The sequence below is a fragment of the Acomys minous genome, assembly GCF_964271855.1.
Source record: "Acomys minous genome assembly, chromosome: 14".
Classification (NCBI taxonomy): domain Eukaryota; kingdom Metazoa; phylum Chordata; class Mammalia; order Rodentia; family Muridae; genus Acomys; species Acomys minous.
Window position 1 is genome coordinate 48,242,428 of NC_140496.1, and position 15,698 is coordinate 48,258,125.

Sequence of the window (15,698 nt, forward strand, 5' to 3'; positions counted from 1 at the left end):
GCTTCAAGCTTTTAACTTTTATTTGCTTTAAATTATTTAAGGCTTTATCTGTGTACTTAAGAGCCCGTTATTTTAACTGTTAAGTTTCTGTTTCCTATGATTTTTAAGGTGTTCTGTACTGTAAAGAAATCTTAAAAGATCACTTCTAGCTTTTTTTGCTTTTGTATTCGATTTTCTGGCATCAGAATATCGAACCTTTACTTCGGGCCCCCTATGCTACAGAACAGGCCAGTCTACGGAAGTGTGCACGCTGGTGCGGCCTGACCTTTCTGGTCCCCGCGGGCTGCCGTAGCCAGGAGGACGCTGATTGGGTGAGGCGGGAAAGCGCGCTGCCGGGGGCGGTTTCGGTTTTCGCCGCGCGCATCCGCGGAGGCCCGGCCTGGGAGAGGGCTCCGGACCCGGCTGCACGGTGAGCCCGGGCGGGGCGGGTGCGGGGCGCGGGGGCGCTGCGGGGGCAGCGGAGGGGCCGGGGCTGAGGCTGGGGGGCGAGCCGAGCCCAAGCCGGGCCTGCGACCGAGGAGGAAGCGAAGCCCAGGCCACGCGGCCCCGGGCGCGGCCCCGCCGTGCGCGCGCGCTTAGGCCGGGGGTCGGGGTGGCGCGTGGCTTCGGCGCCCTCCTCCACCCGCGAACCCGCGCGCGTGGGGCAACCATAAACACGGACGGGCGGAGGAAGTGGCCCTCGCCCGGCGCTTCCGTCTACGGTGTCCTCTTCTCCCGCGCGTGCCTGCTTCCGTCTCCGCTAAACCCACCAATTTTCCTCTTTCCCAGTTATCAGTACCATTCAGTTCTGTTTACGTTACAAAGATGTAGCGAGGCGTGGTTTTTAAAATTGAGTCCTTTTGTTGTTTGGCTCCCTGTCTTTATTTTTATCACTGTGTGGATCCCAGAAGTTACTGACCCGTTTCCCCGACTGACACCTTTGAGTGTGTGCGTTTTTGCTTCATCTCAGCATCCCTTGTGATGTATTGCCCATTCTTAACTCTTCTCACTGTTTCATTGGACTGGTTCTCAGAAGAGGAATTATTGTTACGTGGCTCTTGCACGTTGGTTGACAGATTGGTTCTTTTTAAAGTATCTTTTTTTTTTTTTTTTTTTTTTTTTGGTTTTTCGAGACAGGGTTTCTCTGTGTAGCCTTGGCTGTCCTGGACTCTCTTTGTAGACCAGGCTGGCCTCGAACTCACAGAGATCCGCCTGCCTCTGCCTCCCGAGTGCTGGGATTAAAGACGTGTGCCACCACGCCCGGCTAAAGTATCATTAATTTATCTCGTTCGTGTATGACACTAGTTCTTTCACCAAAACCGTGAAAGCCCCTAGTGTGTTTCTATTAGTAGCAAAGCTCAGCCTTTCTGTGTGAAGTTATTACTGTTGGGAGTTTGTTTTAAAGTGCACAGTGGAGCTGGGCGTGGTAGTGCCCGCCTTTAATCCCATTAATCCCAGCGCATGGGAGGCAGAGGCAGAGGGAGCGCTGAGTGCAAGGCCAGCCTGGTCTACAAAGTGAGTCCGAGAAACCCTGTCTCAAACAAAACAAAACCAAAAGTTGCACAGTGTGGGTCGGTGTGTGTGTGTGTGTGTGTGTGTGTGTGTGTGTGTGTGTGTGTGTGTGTGTGTTACTGCCTGCACACTTTAACCAAGTGCTGGAACAGGAAGAGACAGCCAGTGACCATGTAGCATGACTCCCCTATTTTGCAGGTGAGCCTGGGCCATGGCAGGTGAAGCGATGAGGAGTTAGCCAAGCTGCACAGCCATTTAAGTAGCAGAGGAGATTAGAAGTCAGGTTTCCTGCCTCCCGAGTGAGTACCCTTAGCTACTGCCAGAGCTCATCTGTCACCCAAGGGTGGCCTACTAGATAATAGAATTCTTTAAGGGGGGGAAAAAGATTTTTTAAATGCCCTGGCTTATTTTCTCCTTTTAGAACGAGGGACTGGATGGTAGGAAAGTCACCTTTTGTGTGTGTGTGTCTCCAACGCTAGAAATTTACTTTTTGTGATGTCAGTTCTCTTCAAGCTTTTGATGGTTGCTTGCAGTTTCTTCAGGCTGGGATAAAATACTTGTGATAAATAATACAGTTGTCCCAAAAGGTGTGTGGATGTTCAAGTTCCCCATATGGGTTTGCATATAACCCCTGCAGTCTTCCTGCAGTCTTCCTGTGTTCTTACAAGGTGTCAGAGAATGTCAACAGTTGCAGTAGTGTTGCTGAGGAGTAATGACCAGGGAAGAGTCAGGATGTCTCTGCAGCATGGAACCGTTAGAGATGAGCTGGAACGTCCTTTTACCAGGTCTGAGCCAGGGTTGGTGGAGTACATGAGTGCAAGCCCACACTCATGGGCTAGCTTCTGCACTCACCTTCGGTTCTCACTTACGTCTTGGTCATCCTAAAATCCCTGTTGTTTAAGCCAGGAGGCAGCGAGGTGGTGGTGGTGAGGGCTTCTTGGCACCGGTTCTGTCAGGTGACGCGCTGGACCAAGTCGTCCTTGTAAAGTGCTGTCTCCTACACCAACAGTTCCCAACCTGTTGAAAGACCCCTTCTCAGGGGTTGCACATCATATCAGATAGTACACTACAAATCATAACAGCTGCAAAGTTACAGTTGTGAAGTAGCCGTGGGAATAATCTTACGGTTGCGGTCAGCACAGCATGAGGAACTGGATTAAAGGGTCCCAGCGTTAGGAAGGTTGAGGACCGCTCTACACTGTCTACACTGTGGAATGCTGAGGGGACTCCTTGGCCCCTGTGCACGAGATTCTAGCTACCACTCTCCCATCACGACAGTATAGAATGTCTGTAGATATAGTCAAATGTCCCTGGGGGGTTGGAGGGGCACAAAAATCCCCTCTTGTTGAGAGCAGCTTGCTTTTAGGAATCAACCTAGGTAACTTGATAATCAGAGCACTATGGCCAAGCCTGGAAATCTGAGTTCAGTTCCTTAGCGTAAAGAGAGAACAGACTTCTGGGAGTTGACCTCTGACATCCCTTTGCATACTGTGATAGGTGCTTAGTGACCCCGCCCCAGTAAGTAAATGAATAAAATGCAATAAAAACAGGAACTTGAGGGCAGTATCTTTTGGCTGAGTAAGCTTCAGAAATCTGCATTTGAACAGGCGTCCTGTAAGCTTGGGCGTCTAAACACCAAGTGCTTGTGTTTTCCGGTCTTGTATAACAGTCAGTAATAAAGGAAGATTAGTACCTGCACGTATATGATGCTGTAGTAGCTGCACCTGTGCCTTATAGATGGGGAGAGGAGACTGGGACCGCGACCTTGGTTCCCTCTGCCAAGCTGTTTAGTGCCAGGACTACCAGAGAAGCAAGGTTTTCCTGTCCCCTAAAAGGTTAACGTCTCTCTGGGAGGCTGGCTCTGACGTGCTAGCATTTCATTGGGTGAATAAAATGTGACACACATACCACAGCTCCTCCCCCACCTCTTCACCCCATTGTTTAACTTTGAGAAAAGGTGCCGTGGAGCAGGTGCTCTCCTAGTAGACCCTCGGTGGCTTCTGACAGGGAGAAGAATCCCTTGGCCATCCGCTTATGAAAACAGGTCACTTGGGCCTGAACAGGAATGTGGGGGGACAAAGACCCTGCCGTCCTGGAGAATGAATTTTGAGGGGAGAGCTTCACGTCTTCTTCTTGTGCTTATGGTTGAAGAGTCTTATCTCTTGCTTTAGAAATTGTCAGAACTATTCCTGATGCCTTATCCAATTTAAAAGATGAAAACTTAAAATTACTTGAGCCAAGTGATGGGAAAAATTGTGGTGTCAAGACCAATTTACTTGTACAAAATGGATGTATGGGCAAGTCATTAAGTAACAGGGAGTCCCACGGACGCGTAATGAAGACTAATGCCAAGGGCCTGGCTCCCCGGGTGATGAATAGATTTGAGTTTGAGGCAACCATGCTTGTTCCATATAACTTGAGAAATGTCCTTTTCAAGCCGTCTAGCAGAATGTGCTCTAGAGAACAAACGAGGGCTTGCTTTCAGCCATCCTTCCATGTGGCTTGACGTCTTCAGAGAAGAGGGCCTATCTTGTTTAAAGAGTGTAGATAGTGGCGCGTATGGGGAACAAACCAGAAACCTAACAGGAGTCCAGAACTAGTGTCTGCTCTGCTACCTGAAATAGGAAGCAAGCAGATTCCTGCTTAGCAGGATTTTCCTTGCCCTCCTCTTACTGGCCATGGTATCTTCCAACAAGCCGGTTCCTAGGAATCCAACATGATCTCTGGCCTTGCTGCAGACCTGCTGACTGGACCTCCAGTGGCCACGCGGTTCTACTTGGGGAAGCTAGCCCACAGCTCATGCTTCTGTTACCCAGGAGTGAATGTGGCACTGCGCTCCTCCAGCTGCCTCCTTTTGTGTGTGGATTTTACTTTCAAACCCAAAACACCCTGTGCCTTTGCCTTTGCAGCTGATGGACGGTGTCAGGCTTGGCTCATGTGCTCAGAAATCCTCCTCTACTGTGCCATGGCGAGTAGAGCTCTGTGTGACTCTACACCAGTGTACATGGCCTCTGAAGTTGGCCACCTCTCTGTGTGCTTATCGCTCTGGAGAATAAACTCCAAGGACCCAGGGCCACATGTTGCCTGCTACACCCCTAGCCTGCACCCGAGGCTTAGTAGGTCCTGCATGACGTGTGGATTGCCCTACGTGATGGTCACTGAAGTAAAGACCAGGCTTGGTACAGGTGTTATTTTTGACCAGCTTAGAAGAACATTCTTTCAAAAAAGATACAAAGAGTTATTTATTTATTTATTTATTTATTTATTTATTTATTTAGGCTTTTCTAGGCAGGGTCTCTCTGTAGCCCGGTGTGTCCTGGACTCAATTTGTAGACTAGGCTGGCCTTGAACTCACAGAGCTCTGCCTGCCCCTGTCTCCCCAGTGCTGGGATTACAGGCATGCACCACCACACCTGGCTGAAAGTTAACATTTTTAATGCAGTGAATACTATCAAGCCTAGGTTTGTATTTTCTCTTTCACTAGTTTTTTCATCCTAAAGTATAAATATGTTAAGTATAGGTGAAATTAGTAGTCCTATATTTGAAGGTCAGACAGTGTTGCATTCCTTGGAACTGAAGTTACAAGCAGATGTATGTCACTTAATGTAAGTTCTGGGAATCGAACCTGGGCCTCTGTGAGAGAAACACATATTATTAGCCACTGAACAATCTCTCTGACCCAGTTGTAGACTTTTTAGTGTAGAGAAATGTACAATTATCCACATGTAGTCAGAATGTGTGTACATAGGATAGGACTTTTTAAAAATAACAATATATATTTTCATCTTTTGACTTTATTTAAATATGTGAACAACAGTGTAAGTAGAATATATACCTGTTTACATTGATTTTTCTCTACACAGTAAGATTGTACAGGAACTTACCTTTTAGATAACTGAGTTCCTTTTTTCCTACTAAATGTGCAATATTGAGCTGAAAAAAAATTTCTACATTTACCATGAACTAGGTTTTTAAAAAATGAATGTGTGTGTGTGTGTGTGTGTGTGTGTGTGTGTGTGTGTGTGTGTGTACGTACACACACACACACACACACACACGTTCCCATTCCAAGGTCAGGGCCTGCCTTTAATGTGCTCCACAAAGCCCTCCACGTGGTTTCTCCATGACCCTGGAGCTCACTGTTTTTGCTAGACTGGCTGGCTAGCAAGCCCTTGGGATTCTCCTGTCTCTGCCCCCTAGTGCCAGAGTTATAGAAGTGTCACCTACCTTTTCATGTTGCTGTGGACCAACCTTAGCTTGCTTAAACAGCAAGCATTTTACCCACCAAGCAGGTCGAGCCCTCCTAGATTTTGGGTTTAGGTTTGATTTTTTTAATGTAAAATAGATGCTTTTTGTATTTCAGACTGTACATGAAGAAATTTAGAGTTGTGGGATTTGGCCTCTGGTCAGAAGTAACCCTAAGGCTCAAGAGATGAGTCTGGGCCTTCAAAGTCGCTAGAAGTGTGTAGCTATAAAACAGCTTATGAACAAGATAAAAGTGGGTGGCATGTACATGAATGGAAACATTTGTTTTATTTTACTAAATTCATGAAAAGTACTGAATCTTACAGTATTTACTTTGCCATTTTTCTCTTTAAACTCAAAACAACATAAATAACATTGTTGTGTGGTCAGAGTCTTAGATAATTTAGCTATTTCTTAATATTTTGGAACTAAGAAAATGAGCTAGCAGCTCAGCGGAAAAGTTGAAATTTGCTGAGCAAAATAATCAGTTCATAATTTAAAAAAATCTTTGAAGCTTTGTGGGTAGCACCCATAGATTGTCCAAGTGATAATTTCTAAAATGTATATTTTATTTTATTTTGAGTACTTGGCTTCTTAGATAAAGGTAATTGTTTTCCTTAAATTATTGTCCCTTTGGTTTATTCATGCGTCTTAACACACAGTGTCTAACATCTGGATTCTAAGTTCCTGAAAGTTTTTTTGGAATACATTTTCTTTTTTTCCATACACATTTATATTATTACACACATATAAAATAAACTACAGCAAGAAGAACCACGAAACAATCTCTAGCATTGTGCAGGATGTACGTGTACCCTTCTGTGAACTGATGAGAATCTGCCACATAGCATTCCAGCTTCCCCAGGTGGCTAACCCTGCGTGCGTGGGCATGAGGAGCATCGTCACAGCATGGAGCGGGTGGGGCGAAATCAGCAGTGCTGTGCAGAGAAGGATGTGCAATTTTGATTAAAAACAAAACTGTAGAATTGGGGGTGAGGTAGACCTTAAAATGATAGTATTTCTATACCAACTTTTAAGTCTTAAGATGCAGAAGTCTTACGTCTCTGCATAGGAGTTGTTGCTGCACTTCACTGAAACAAAACCAATTTCTGTCTCTACAACTTTTGTTTTAGTGACTAGTATTTTCCTTTATTGAAATATTTTTGGGAGGTAGCTATTGCATAACAAGGTAAAGTTTGGAAGACATGATGGCCAACTTTGATATGCCTGGTGCAGTGCTGTGTCTGTATTGTCAATGCTTAGATATGAAGACCCAAGGCTTTCCCCTTGGCACTTGGAGCGTTCCTGCCATGATTGTAACTGAACAATTCAAAATCTAACTGAACTATCTGTGACCTTAAGCAGGGTGTTTAGCAACCTATAAAATGACAGACAGTACCTACCAGGGCTAGGGAGGTGCTTGTCAGCTGTTGATGAATGTGGGCCTACTTTCTATAATGTTGGCCTTAAGTTGAATTTAACCTAAATACTCTCTCCTATTTTTGTTTCAGCATAGTTCGGTACAAGTTATTCAATCTTTCTGTTCTGCTTTCATCAGTAAACTGGAAATGTTACGCCTTCTCACAGTGGTTCTGTGTTGTCTCTGTAGACGTTAAAAGAGTTGCCAGCATAGAGCAAGTGCTCAGTAACTGTGCTGAGGTGGTGCGCCTATAAGGGTGTCATGTGTGTGACACAGTGGGACAAGTGATAGGAAAACAGAGCTGTGCCGTGGGCTGCTGTGGGACTGTGTGGGTGACAGGAGCTAAACACAGATCAGCCGTCATGTGCAGCACGTCTTTCAGGTTGACTCCCTATAGATATGTTAAAGGCCCAAGAGTTGTGTGTTGTTCGTCTGTAGGTTTACACTCTTTCCTGTTTCTGAGCAGGACTGTGAAACATGAGTCTGCGGAAGCAAACCCCTAGTGACTTCCTGAAGCAGATCATCGGCCGACCAGTTGTGGTGAAGTTAAACTCTGGCGTGGATTATCGAGGTAGTATTTTTATGTTTGATCCTAACAGTTAACTAAAATAAGAAAATGTAAATAGCCTTTTAAATGTACCCAATAGACAGTTTTTCCATCTTCTCCGTCTGAGGGGCTCCTTTTGTAGTGAAAAGCCTGCCAGCAGTGTGTGCTTCTTTCTGACTTGCAGTGTTCATGTGAATTCTGTCTCCTATCTGCCTAAGCTCCCTGATCCCAGCTTGAGAGTCACAGTCAACTCTGCTGTGAAGAGCTGGGGACCGAAGAACCCCTGGGTTCAGCATCATTTGTTTTTGCAGAAGAGTCCAAGATTGACACGCTGTTATTTGGACAACCAAACACTGTATTATGCAATGATGCTTTCTGCTCCTATGAAGAGATTATTTTAGGGAGCTCTGGGCGCTGGCTTGTGGTCCCAGCACAGGAGGATTTGGAGTTTGCAGATAGCTTAGGCTGTATCTGATTTTGAGGCTATCCTGGGCTACAACATAAGACCAAAACAAACAAACCAAACCCAAACAAAAACCCTGAAAAGGTAATGAAGACTACTAAAAGCAAGGCAGAGGCTGCTTCAGCCATAAAGTTTGGGTGAGCCCAAAGGAGGAAAATAGACTGGGATTCCCATGTGCTTGGCAGCTGCTAAGGTGGACACATCGAGTGCAGTTCTTTTGTAGAGGCAGTTCTTTTGGTGCGTATAGGGTTGGAGCGGGAGCTCACGTTTGTACTGTCTTAGAATGACGTGTGCTGAACACACATGTGACGTGTCACAGGCAGTGCCTACTAATTCATCAGCAAAGTTTGTGCCGTGTCTTGGTCCCTTTTCTAAGTCTCTTCAAAGGTTTCTTTTCCCACACACTTACATGTACCCCAGCCTCTTAATTACTTGAATACCTTGTCACATTGCTTCCCATAACCTCTGAGGTGTTGTGATTATTCTCAGCTAGGGAGTGAGGAGCTAAGACTTACTCAAGCTTGACAGGAAAACTATTATGAAATCACTGGAGGGGCTGGGAAGCCGGCTTAGCGGGTAAGAGGACCCAGATGGAGTTCCTACCACCACATGGCATCTCACAACCATCTATAACTCCAGATCCGAGGGATCCGATGCCTCTTCTGGGCTCTGTAGGCACCAGTCAGTGCGCCTGCAGGGAAAACACTCACACCCATAAAACCAAAATAAATATTTAGTAACTTACTGGAAACCCAGCACAAGGAATAGGGAGCTCACGTAGGAGGGTCACCTCTCCCCACTGTAGAAAGGAAGGGGAGGGTCTAGAGGAATGGCTCTGCAGTTATGAGTGCACAGTCCTGAGGGCCAGAGTTCAAGTCCCAGTGCCCACACTGGGCAGCTGCCAAACTCCTGTGACTGCAGCTCCAGGGAATCCAACACCTCTGCCCTCTCAGGACACCTATACTCATGTGGGAGTACCTGCGCACATACACATTATTAAAAGCAAAGTGGGATCTAAAAGATAAAGGGGGAATTTGTTCTTAGTTTCTTGACATTAATAGCCGATTGCCAATGTTTACTGTTGGTTGGTTGCTTGCTTTTGAGTCAGAGTGTTGCTGTGATGCTCAGCTGTCTTCAAGCACACTCTTTCTGTGTTTGTTGCCTTAATAGTGGCATTACTCCTGCCTAATTCCATATGTCTCGTGGAAGTTTCTTACTAGTCTATGAATGTGCTTTAGAAGTGACACAGTAGAGAAAAAGCCAACTGTGAGGCTGTGTCTTAAGCTGTCTTTGGGTACGAAGTTACTGTCCTTGATTATTGACAGTCCAGTCTGCTTCTTTGAAACTTCACTGCTTCTCATAGGATTCTGCTTGGCTAATGTCTTGGGCTCTGGTTAGAATTACGGCTGTGTGTTCCACATTGCCCAGTTTTCAGCCATAAAGTTTGGGTGAGCCCAAAGGAGGAAAATAGACTGGGATTCCCATGTGCTTGGCAGCTGCTAAGGTGGACACATCGAGTGCAGTTCTTTTGTAGAGGTCAGCTGGCTTATCCTTTGTTGTTGGTGGTTTTTTTCCTTTAGTTTAAGTGTTGTGTTTATAAAAGTAAGAAGACAGCTTTGCTTTGTAGTTTAGACCTTGCAGGCGAGTACTGGGAAGCAGGGTTTCTCTGCACTCTGCCGTGTGGAGATAATCCCCGGTGTCACAGGAGGGTCACGCACACAGTCTGGTGATCTCCACTACCACCCTAAACAGTAGTGTTCTAATGAGCAAGGAAAGGGCTGTGTGGTGGAGGTGGTCCACAGTGGATGCCTGTGTGGGGGAGGTAGTCCACAGTGGATGCCTGTGTGGTGGAGGTGGTCCACAGTGGATGCCTGTGTGGGGGAGGTGGTCCACAGTGGATGCCTGTGTGGGGGAGGTGGTCCACAGTGGATGCCTGTGTGGGGGAGGTGGTCCACAGTGGATGCCTGTGTGGGGGAGGTGGTCCACAGTGGATGCCTGTGTGGGGGAGGTGGTCCACAGTAGATGCCTGTGTCGGGGAGGTGGTCCACAGTGGATGCCTGTGGTGGGGAGGTGGTCCACAGTGGATGCCTGTGTGGGGGAGGTGGTCCACAGTGGATGCCTGTGTGGGGGAGGTGGTCCACAGTGGATGCCTGTGTGGGGGAGGTGGTCCACAGTGGATGCCTGTGTGGGGGAGGTAGTCCACAGTGGATGCCTATGTGGGGGAGGTGGTCCACAGTGGATGCCTGTGTGGGGGAGGTAGTCCACAGTGGATGCCTGTGGTGGGGAGGTGGTCCACAGTGGATGCCTGTGTGGGGGAGGTAGTCCACAGTGGATGCCTGTGTGGGGGAGGTGGTCCACAGTGGATGCCTGTGTGGTGGAGGTGGTCCACAGTGGATGCCTGTGTGGGGGAGGTGGTCCACAGTGGATGCCTGTGGTGGGGAGGTGGTCCACAGTGGATGCCTGTGTGGGGGAGGTGGTCCACAGTGGATGCCTGTGGTGGGGAGGTGGTCCGCAGTGGATGCCTGTGTGGTGGAGGTGGTCCACAGTGGATACCTGTGTGGGGGAGGTGGTCCACAGTGGATGCCTGTGTGGGGGAGGTGGTCCACAGTGGATACCTGTGTGGGGGAGGTGGTCCACAGTGGATACCTGTGTGGGGGAGGTGATCCACAGTGGATGCCTGTGTGGGGGAGGTGGTCCACAGTGGATGCCTGTGTGGGGGAGGTGGTCCACAGTGGATGCCTGGGAAGGAGCCAGCGCCCTGCGACAGCTCCAGCTTTGCAGAGAGTCCTTGTTCCTGCTATTTCTCGTCTTGGAGAAGAGGCGGGTTACACCTCCTAACCCCTGAGCGGGTGTGAGTTTTGTGTGTGATTTTGCAGTATGGTGATTGAACCCAGGGCCTTACAAGTGCTACGCCAGTGCCCTACAGCGGAGCTCAATTCCCCAACCCCCACTTCCTTTTCATCTTTTAACTTTCATATGAGAATGGGTATTTTTATTTTTTGTTGTGAGCCTAGCCTTTAACAGCTGAGCCATCTCTCCAGCCTGAGAATGGGTATTTTTACTAACAGAGAGTGATACAGACATTATGTTTTGAATTACTCTTGGCTAATCCCATATCATATCATGGAAGCTTCTTACTAGTCTAGGAATGTGCTTTAGAAATGAGAAAGTAAAGAAAAAGCCAACTGTGAGGCTGTGTCTTAAGCTGTCTTTGGGTACGAAGTTACTGTCCTTGATTATTGACAGTCCAGTCTGCTTCTTTGAAACTTCACCGCTTCTCATAGGATTCTGCTTGGCTAATGTCTTGGGCTCTGATATCTCTCCCTCTCCCTCTCCCTCTCCCTCTCCCTCTCCCTCTCCCTCTCCCTCTCCCTCTCCCTCTCTCTCTCTCTCTCTCACACACACACACACACACACACACGGTCTTGAAAAGAGAGCTCTGTGTAGAGGATAATGGGGCAGAAGCAGAGAGCGAGGAGCATATTAATGAAGTTAAGATTTTAAATGGGACTGTTGACTTAGTTAATTGAATTGAATCGCTAGTATGTTTTTATTCTTTGTTAAAAATACCACTCTACAGTAAGGGCTGAGAATTAAAAGCTTACAGTTTCATCTTTTGAAAGATTCATCTGGTCAGATTTTAGAAATTTATACCATCTTAACACAATCAACGATTCACCCACTGTTTTCCTTGAAAGCTCTCTGGAATGTTTGTAGCCATTTTTCTCTATTAGTTTTGATTTTAAAAATAATTTAACTCTGAGAAAACAGAACGCAGTATGTTGTAATGCAATATGCTGCTCTCTGTTCCCAAGCTGCTCCTCACTGGGAGTCACAGCTTGGAGATGTTCTTTCAGGAGCACCTGCTGTCTATTATCTTAACAGATTGTGGAGACTTCCTCTTCACCCGGAGTACATTCATCTGCTGCAGTAGATGCTGTGAAAGAGTGAGATAAATCTGCCAGATCCGTATTTCACTTCGTGCCTAACGTAACAAATGTCACAGGGATGGAGCCTCATTTGTCCATGCAGAGTTGCCATGTCTGTCCCTGGCTCCCAAAGAAGGCTATTTTGGTTGGAATATTCTAATGCTTATACTTGTGTGAAGGGTTTGAAAGTTGCTGTGGTGACCACTCATACCAGGAGGGAGTGACAGTTGGCTGCCTGTCTTGGAGTAGTGGATGCATAACTCCTCTCATGCTATGCCCGTCCAGCCTTCATTCAGATTGGCACAGAATAAAGGCGCCTTTTGTGTTTAAGTCTATTGAGTTTTGTTTACAGTGTGAATTTTTATATTATGCGTCTGAAGCGTAATGAATAAAGTGACTGTGGGATCTAAGATATACCCTGTAACTTCCAGTCCTTTCTTACTCTCCTGCAGGGGTCCTGGCCTGCCTGGACGGCTACATGAACATAGCGCTGGAGCAGACAGAAGAGTACGTAAACGGGCAGCTGAAGAATAAGTACGGGGACGCGTTCATCCGTGGAAACAATGGTAACAGCTCCCACAGCATAGCTCCTGCACACACGAGAGAGCACTGGCAGTCTGCGGCCCCTGGGAAGGTCCCTTTCCCTTTGTTTGCTTGCTCCTATTTTAGGTCATTAGGATAAACCAGTTCTGTGTGTGAGTGGAGAGATTTTCCATGGCATTTTGGAACTAGAAGTTTTCTTTCTCGCTCTGTTGGTGAAGAGCGGAGGGTACTGGATGACTGAGCAGGACCGCGCTATCTTACGTATCACGTGCTGTCCTCTGCCAGCCGTCTGTGAAGTGGAAGCTACTCCTGTGCCACCTTCACACCCCCCAGCACTCAGCCTGTCCTCTGTCCTTTCTCTGTTAAAGGCTCAGGTGCCTTGGTGGGGCTCTGTGCTTTCCAGTCTGTCAGAAGTGGCATGGCTCTGAGGTTCCACAACTCTCAGCGGCTGCCGTGCTTACTTTGGCTGTCTTAAGTCACCTCATTTCTGAATAAAATCACATTTGAATACTTAGGGGCTGGAGAAAGCATCAAAAAGATTAGGAATTAACCCTCAGCCCACCTTTAGGTCCCATCCCCAGGTAGAGCTCTATTTTTTTAATTGATTTCTTTACTTCTGAGTATGAGAATCTTCTGATTTGTCAGAATTAGGATTTGTCAGGAATTAAATATCCTGACTGTTACATACATCTCTTGCTTGCAGAATTTCCTCTATGTCATATTATTCTCAGCTGGCTTCCTCCTTCTGCTTGGAAATAGTACGATCTTGTCTCCCCTCATGACAGCTAGTAGCAGCCACCCACAGCAGGAGGTCTCCCACAGTGCCTTCCCCTTGCTTGCCTAGCTTCCCAGGCTGTGGCTTTTCTCATACTCTGACAATCCCTACACTTTCCACTCTGTACTCAGGAGCAGTTGTCAGTATTCCTGTAACTTACATTTGCCTCTTACGAAGCTCCTGGTTCACTGTATTGGTCTACACTGTGCTCTTGAGACATCTACTGCTCACTTGAACAAGCTTGTCAGTGTCTGAGGATGTGTGGAATGGGAGAAGGGTACACCTTAGGGACGAGCTGGCCAGTGCCCAGGTGCCCCCTCCCCCTGTCTCCATGCAGCACATGTTCTACTGTGCTCACTATGACTGACTAAGTTAAACACTGGATGGCACCAAAGGTTGATATTGGTAGCAATCTCAGAATAAAGTCTTTGCTATCTTAAAAATCCCAACCACCCCCTGTGGAAATTAAACAGTAAAAAATAAACAGCAACTATAGCTTATGCTGGGGAGATACATGAAAAGTGTGTGTGTGTGTGTGTGTGTGTGTGTGTGTGTGTGTGTGTGTGTGTGTGTGTGTGTTGTATGTAAATGCATCATCATGTGTGCCTGGCACAGAGGCCCCTGGAACTGAGTTGCCGGTGTTTGTGAAGCACTCTGTTGCACTGGGGACCCCGCGTTGGTGCTCCGGGAAATGTGCATGTGCTCTTAAGGGAGGAGCTGCCTCTCCAGCTCGTGTGCTGCTCGTTCCTAATCTGAGATCCAGCCTGAGAGGGTTAGCTGATTAACTTTTCCCAAAGCTGATTACAGAACATTCTTAAATTCTGGGCACTTTCACTCTTCTTTTAATCCCTGGTCATAATTTGTCATAATTTGTAAACTCAGTAACATGCACACATAAGACAAGTTGTAATCCTGTAAGACATTGAACCTGGGTTTAGACTCAAAAGTCATGTTATAGTGACCTTCCATTGCGTGGTATTAAAGTGTGCAGAGGTGTGGCCGGGACCACTTGCCTTCAACACTGCTGCTGTGGCACTCAGGAGTGACTTGATTTTCTTTTCTTTTCTTTTTTTTTTTTTTTTTTTTTTTGTCTTTTCAGTGTTGTACATAAGTACACAGAAGAGAAGGATGTGAAGACACCAGCAAGCACTTCTCCTCAAACTTGGATTGGGTTGGTTAGTTTTGGTTGGTTTTGTTTTGGTTTTTTGAAATAGGGTTTCTCTATGTAGCCCTGGCTGTCCTGGACTCACTTTGTAGACCAGGCTGGTCTCAAACTCACTGAGATCCACCTGCCTCTGCCTCCTTGACTGCTGGAAGATAAATTTTACTATGAAGTGGCTTTTGGTTCTCTTATGATGACTTGTTTCCATACTGGTTGGTGATTTTGTTTTTGTTTTTTAGTTGACTTTGGAGTAAGATAGAGGCCTTATGTTACAGATTGAATCTTAAACTGTTCACATTTATGTCTTTTACTTTTGTCTGTACAAACGCTAAAATTAAAAACAAAAACAGAACAATTTGTTTGTCCAGGATTATTTCACCTCAGGTTCCAGCAGTGTCATTTCACTCTTGGTTATGCACTCAGTTGACTAAATGGTACATCCCTAAGCTCGTGGTCCAGATATTCTGGAGCAGTCCCTGGTCTCCTCTGTTCACCATGCTCACTATTTAAAGTGGGCAAGTGAAACCTAGGAAGCTGTGTGGTTCCAGCCTTGGGCTATAAAAGGACAAAAGGTTACAAATTCAGCTGTTGATGTAGTCACCTAGTTAGAAAATAGAATTAGGAGTCTAGTGTGGTACCTTCACAAAGGAGTGCAACTCTCAGTTGACTTGGAAATTGTAAAGGTTGGCCACTTTACAGTAGGCTGTCGCTCAGAGCCCTGGAGCCATCATGCGATCCACCTGCGCAGTTAGACTTTTTACATAGACTCGTGCCGTGTCCGGAGCGTTGGCAACAATGATTTGTCTAAACGCAAGAAGCTCAGCAGTTCCTGTGTAACTCTGGCTGAGGCTGAGGTGGAGCGAAGCCCACAGTACCTAAACTCAGTTTCCAAGTACTGAGCTGCCTTTTGCTTAGCAGGTGGTCTTGGGGACAGGGCTGTATTCTGGCAAAATGTTGCTTAGCACAGCCAGAGCCTGCAGGTCATGTGACTCCTGCTGAGTGGGCGCTTTGGTTATGTGGAAGACCATGGGTGGTCTTTCCTCATCCCTCTGATCTGAACAGAGTCCCCTTTTTAGGAGGAGGGGTGTGTTTTGAAACAGTTGCCTGGTTGAGGGACATGGAG

The 15,698-nt window shown here is 46.7% G+C and overlaps 1 protein-coding gene across 1 annotated transcript; it reads left to right on the forward strand.

Moving 5' to 3' along the window:
- The first annotated feature begins 280 nt into the window (after window positions 1-280).
- On the forward strand, window positions 281-14,930 carry LSM6 (LSM6 homolog, U6 small nuclear RNA and mRNA degradation associated). The gene is made up of 4 exons (XM_084757542.1): window positions 281-409; window positions 7,623-7,727; window positions 12,548-12,661; window positions 14,513-14,930. The coding sequence occupies exons 2-4, from the start codon at window positions 7,634-7,636 to the stop codon at window positions 14,545-14,547; spliced, it is 243 nt and encodes an 80-aa protein (XP_084613668.1). The 5' UTR covers window positions 281-409; window positions 7,623-7,633; the 3' UTR covers window positions 14,548-14,930.
- The last annotated feature ends 768 nt before the right edge of the window (window positions 14,931-15,698 follow it).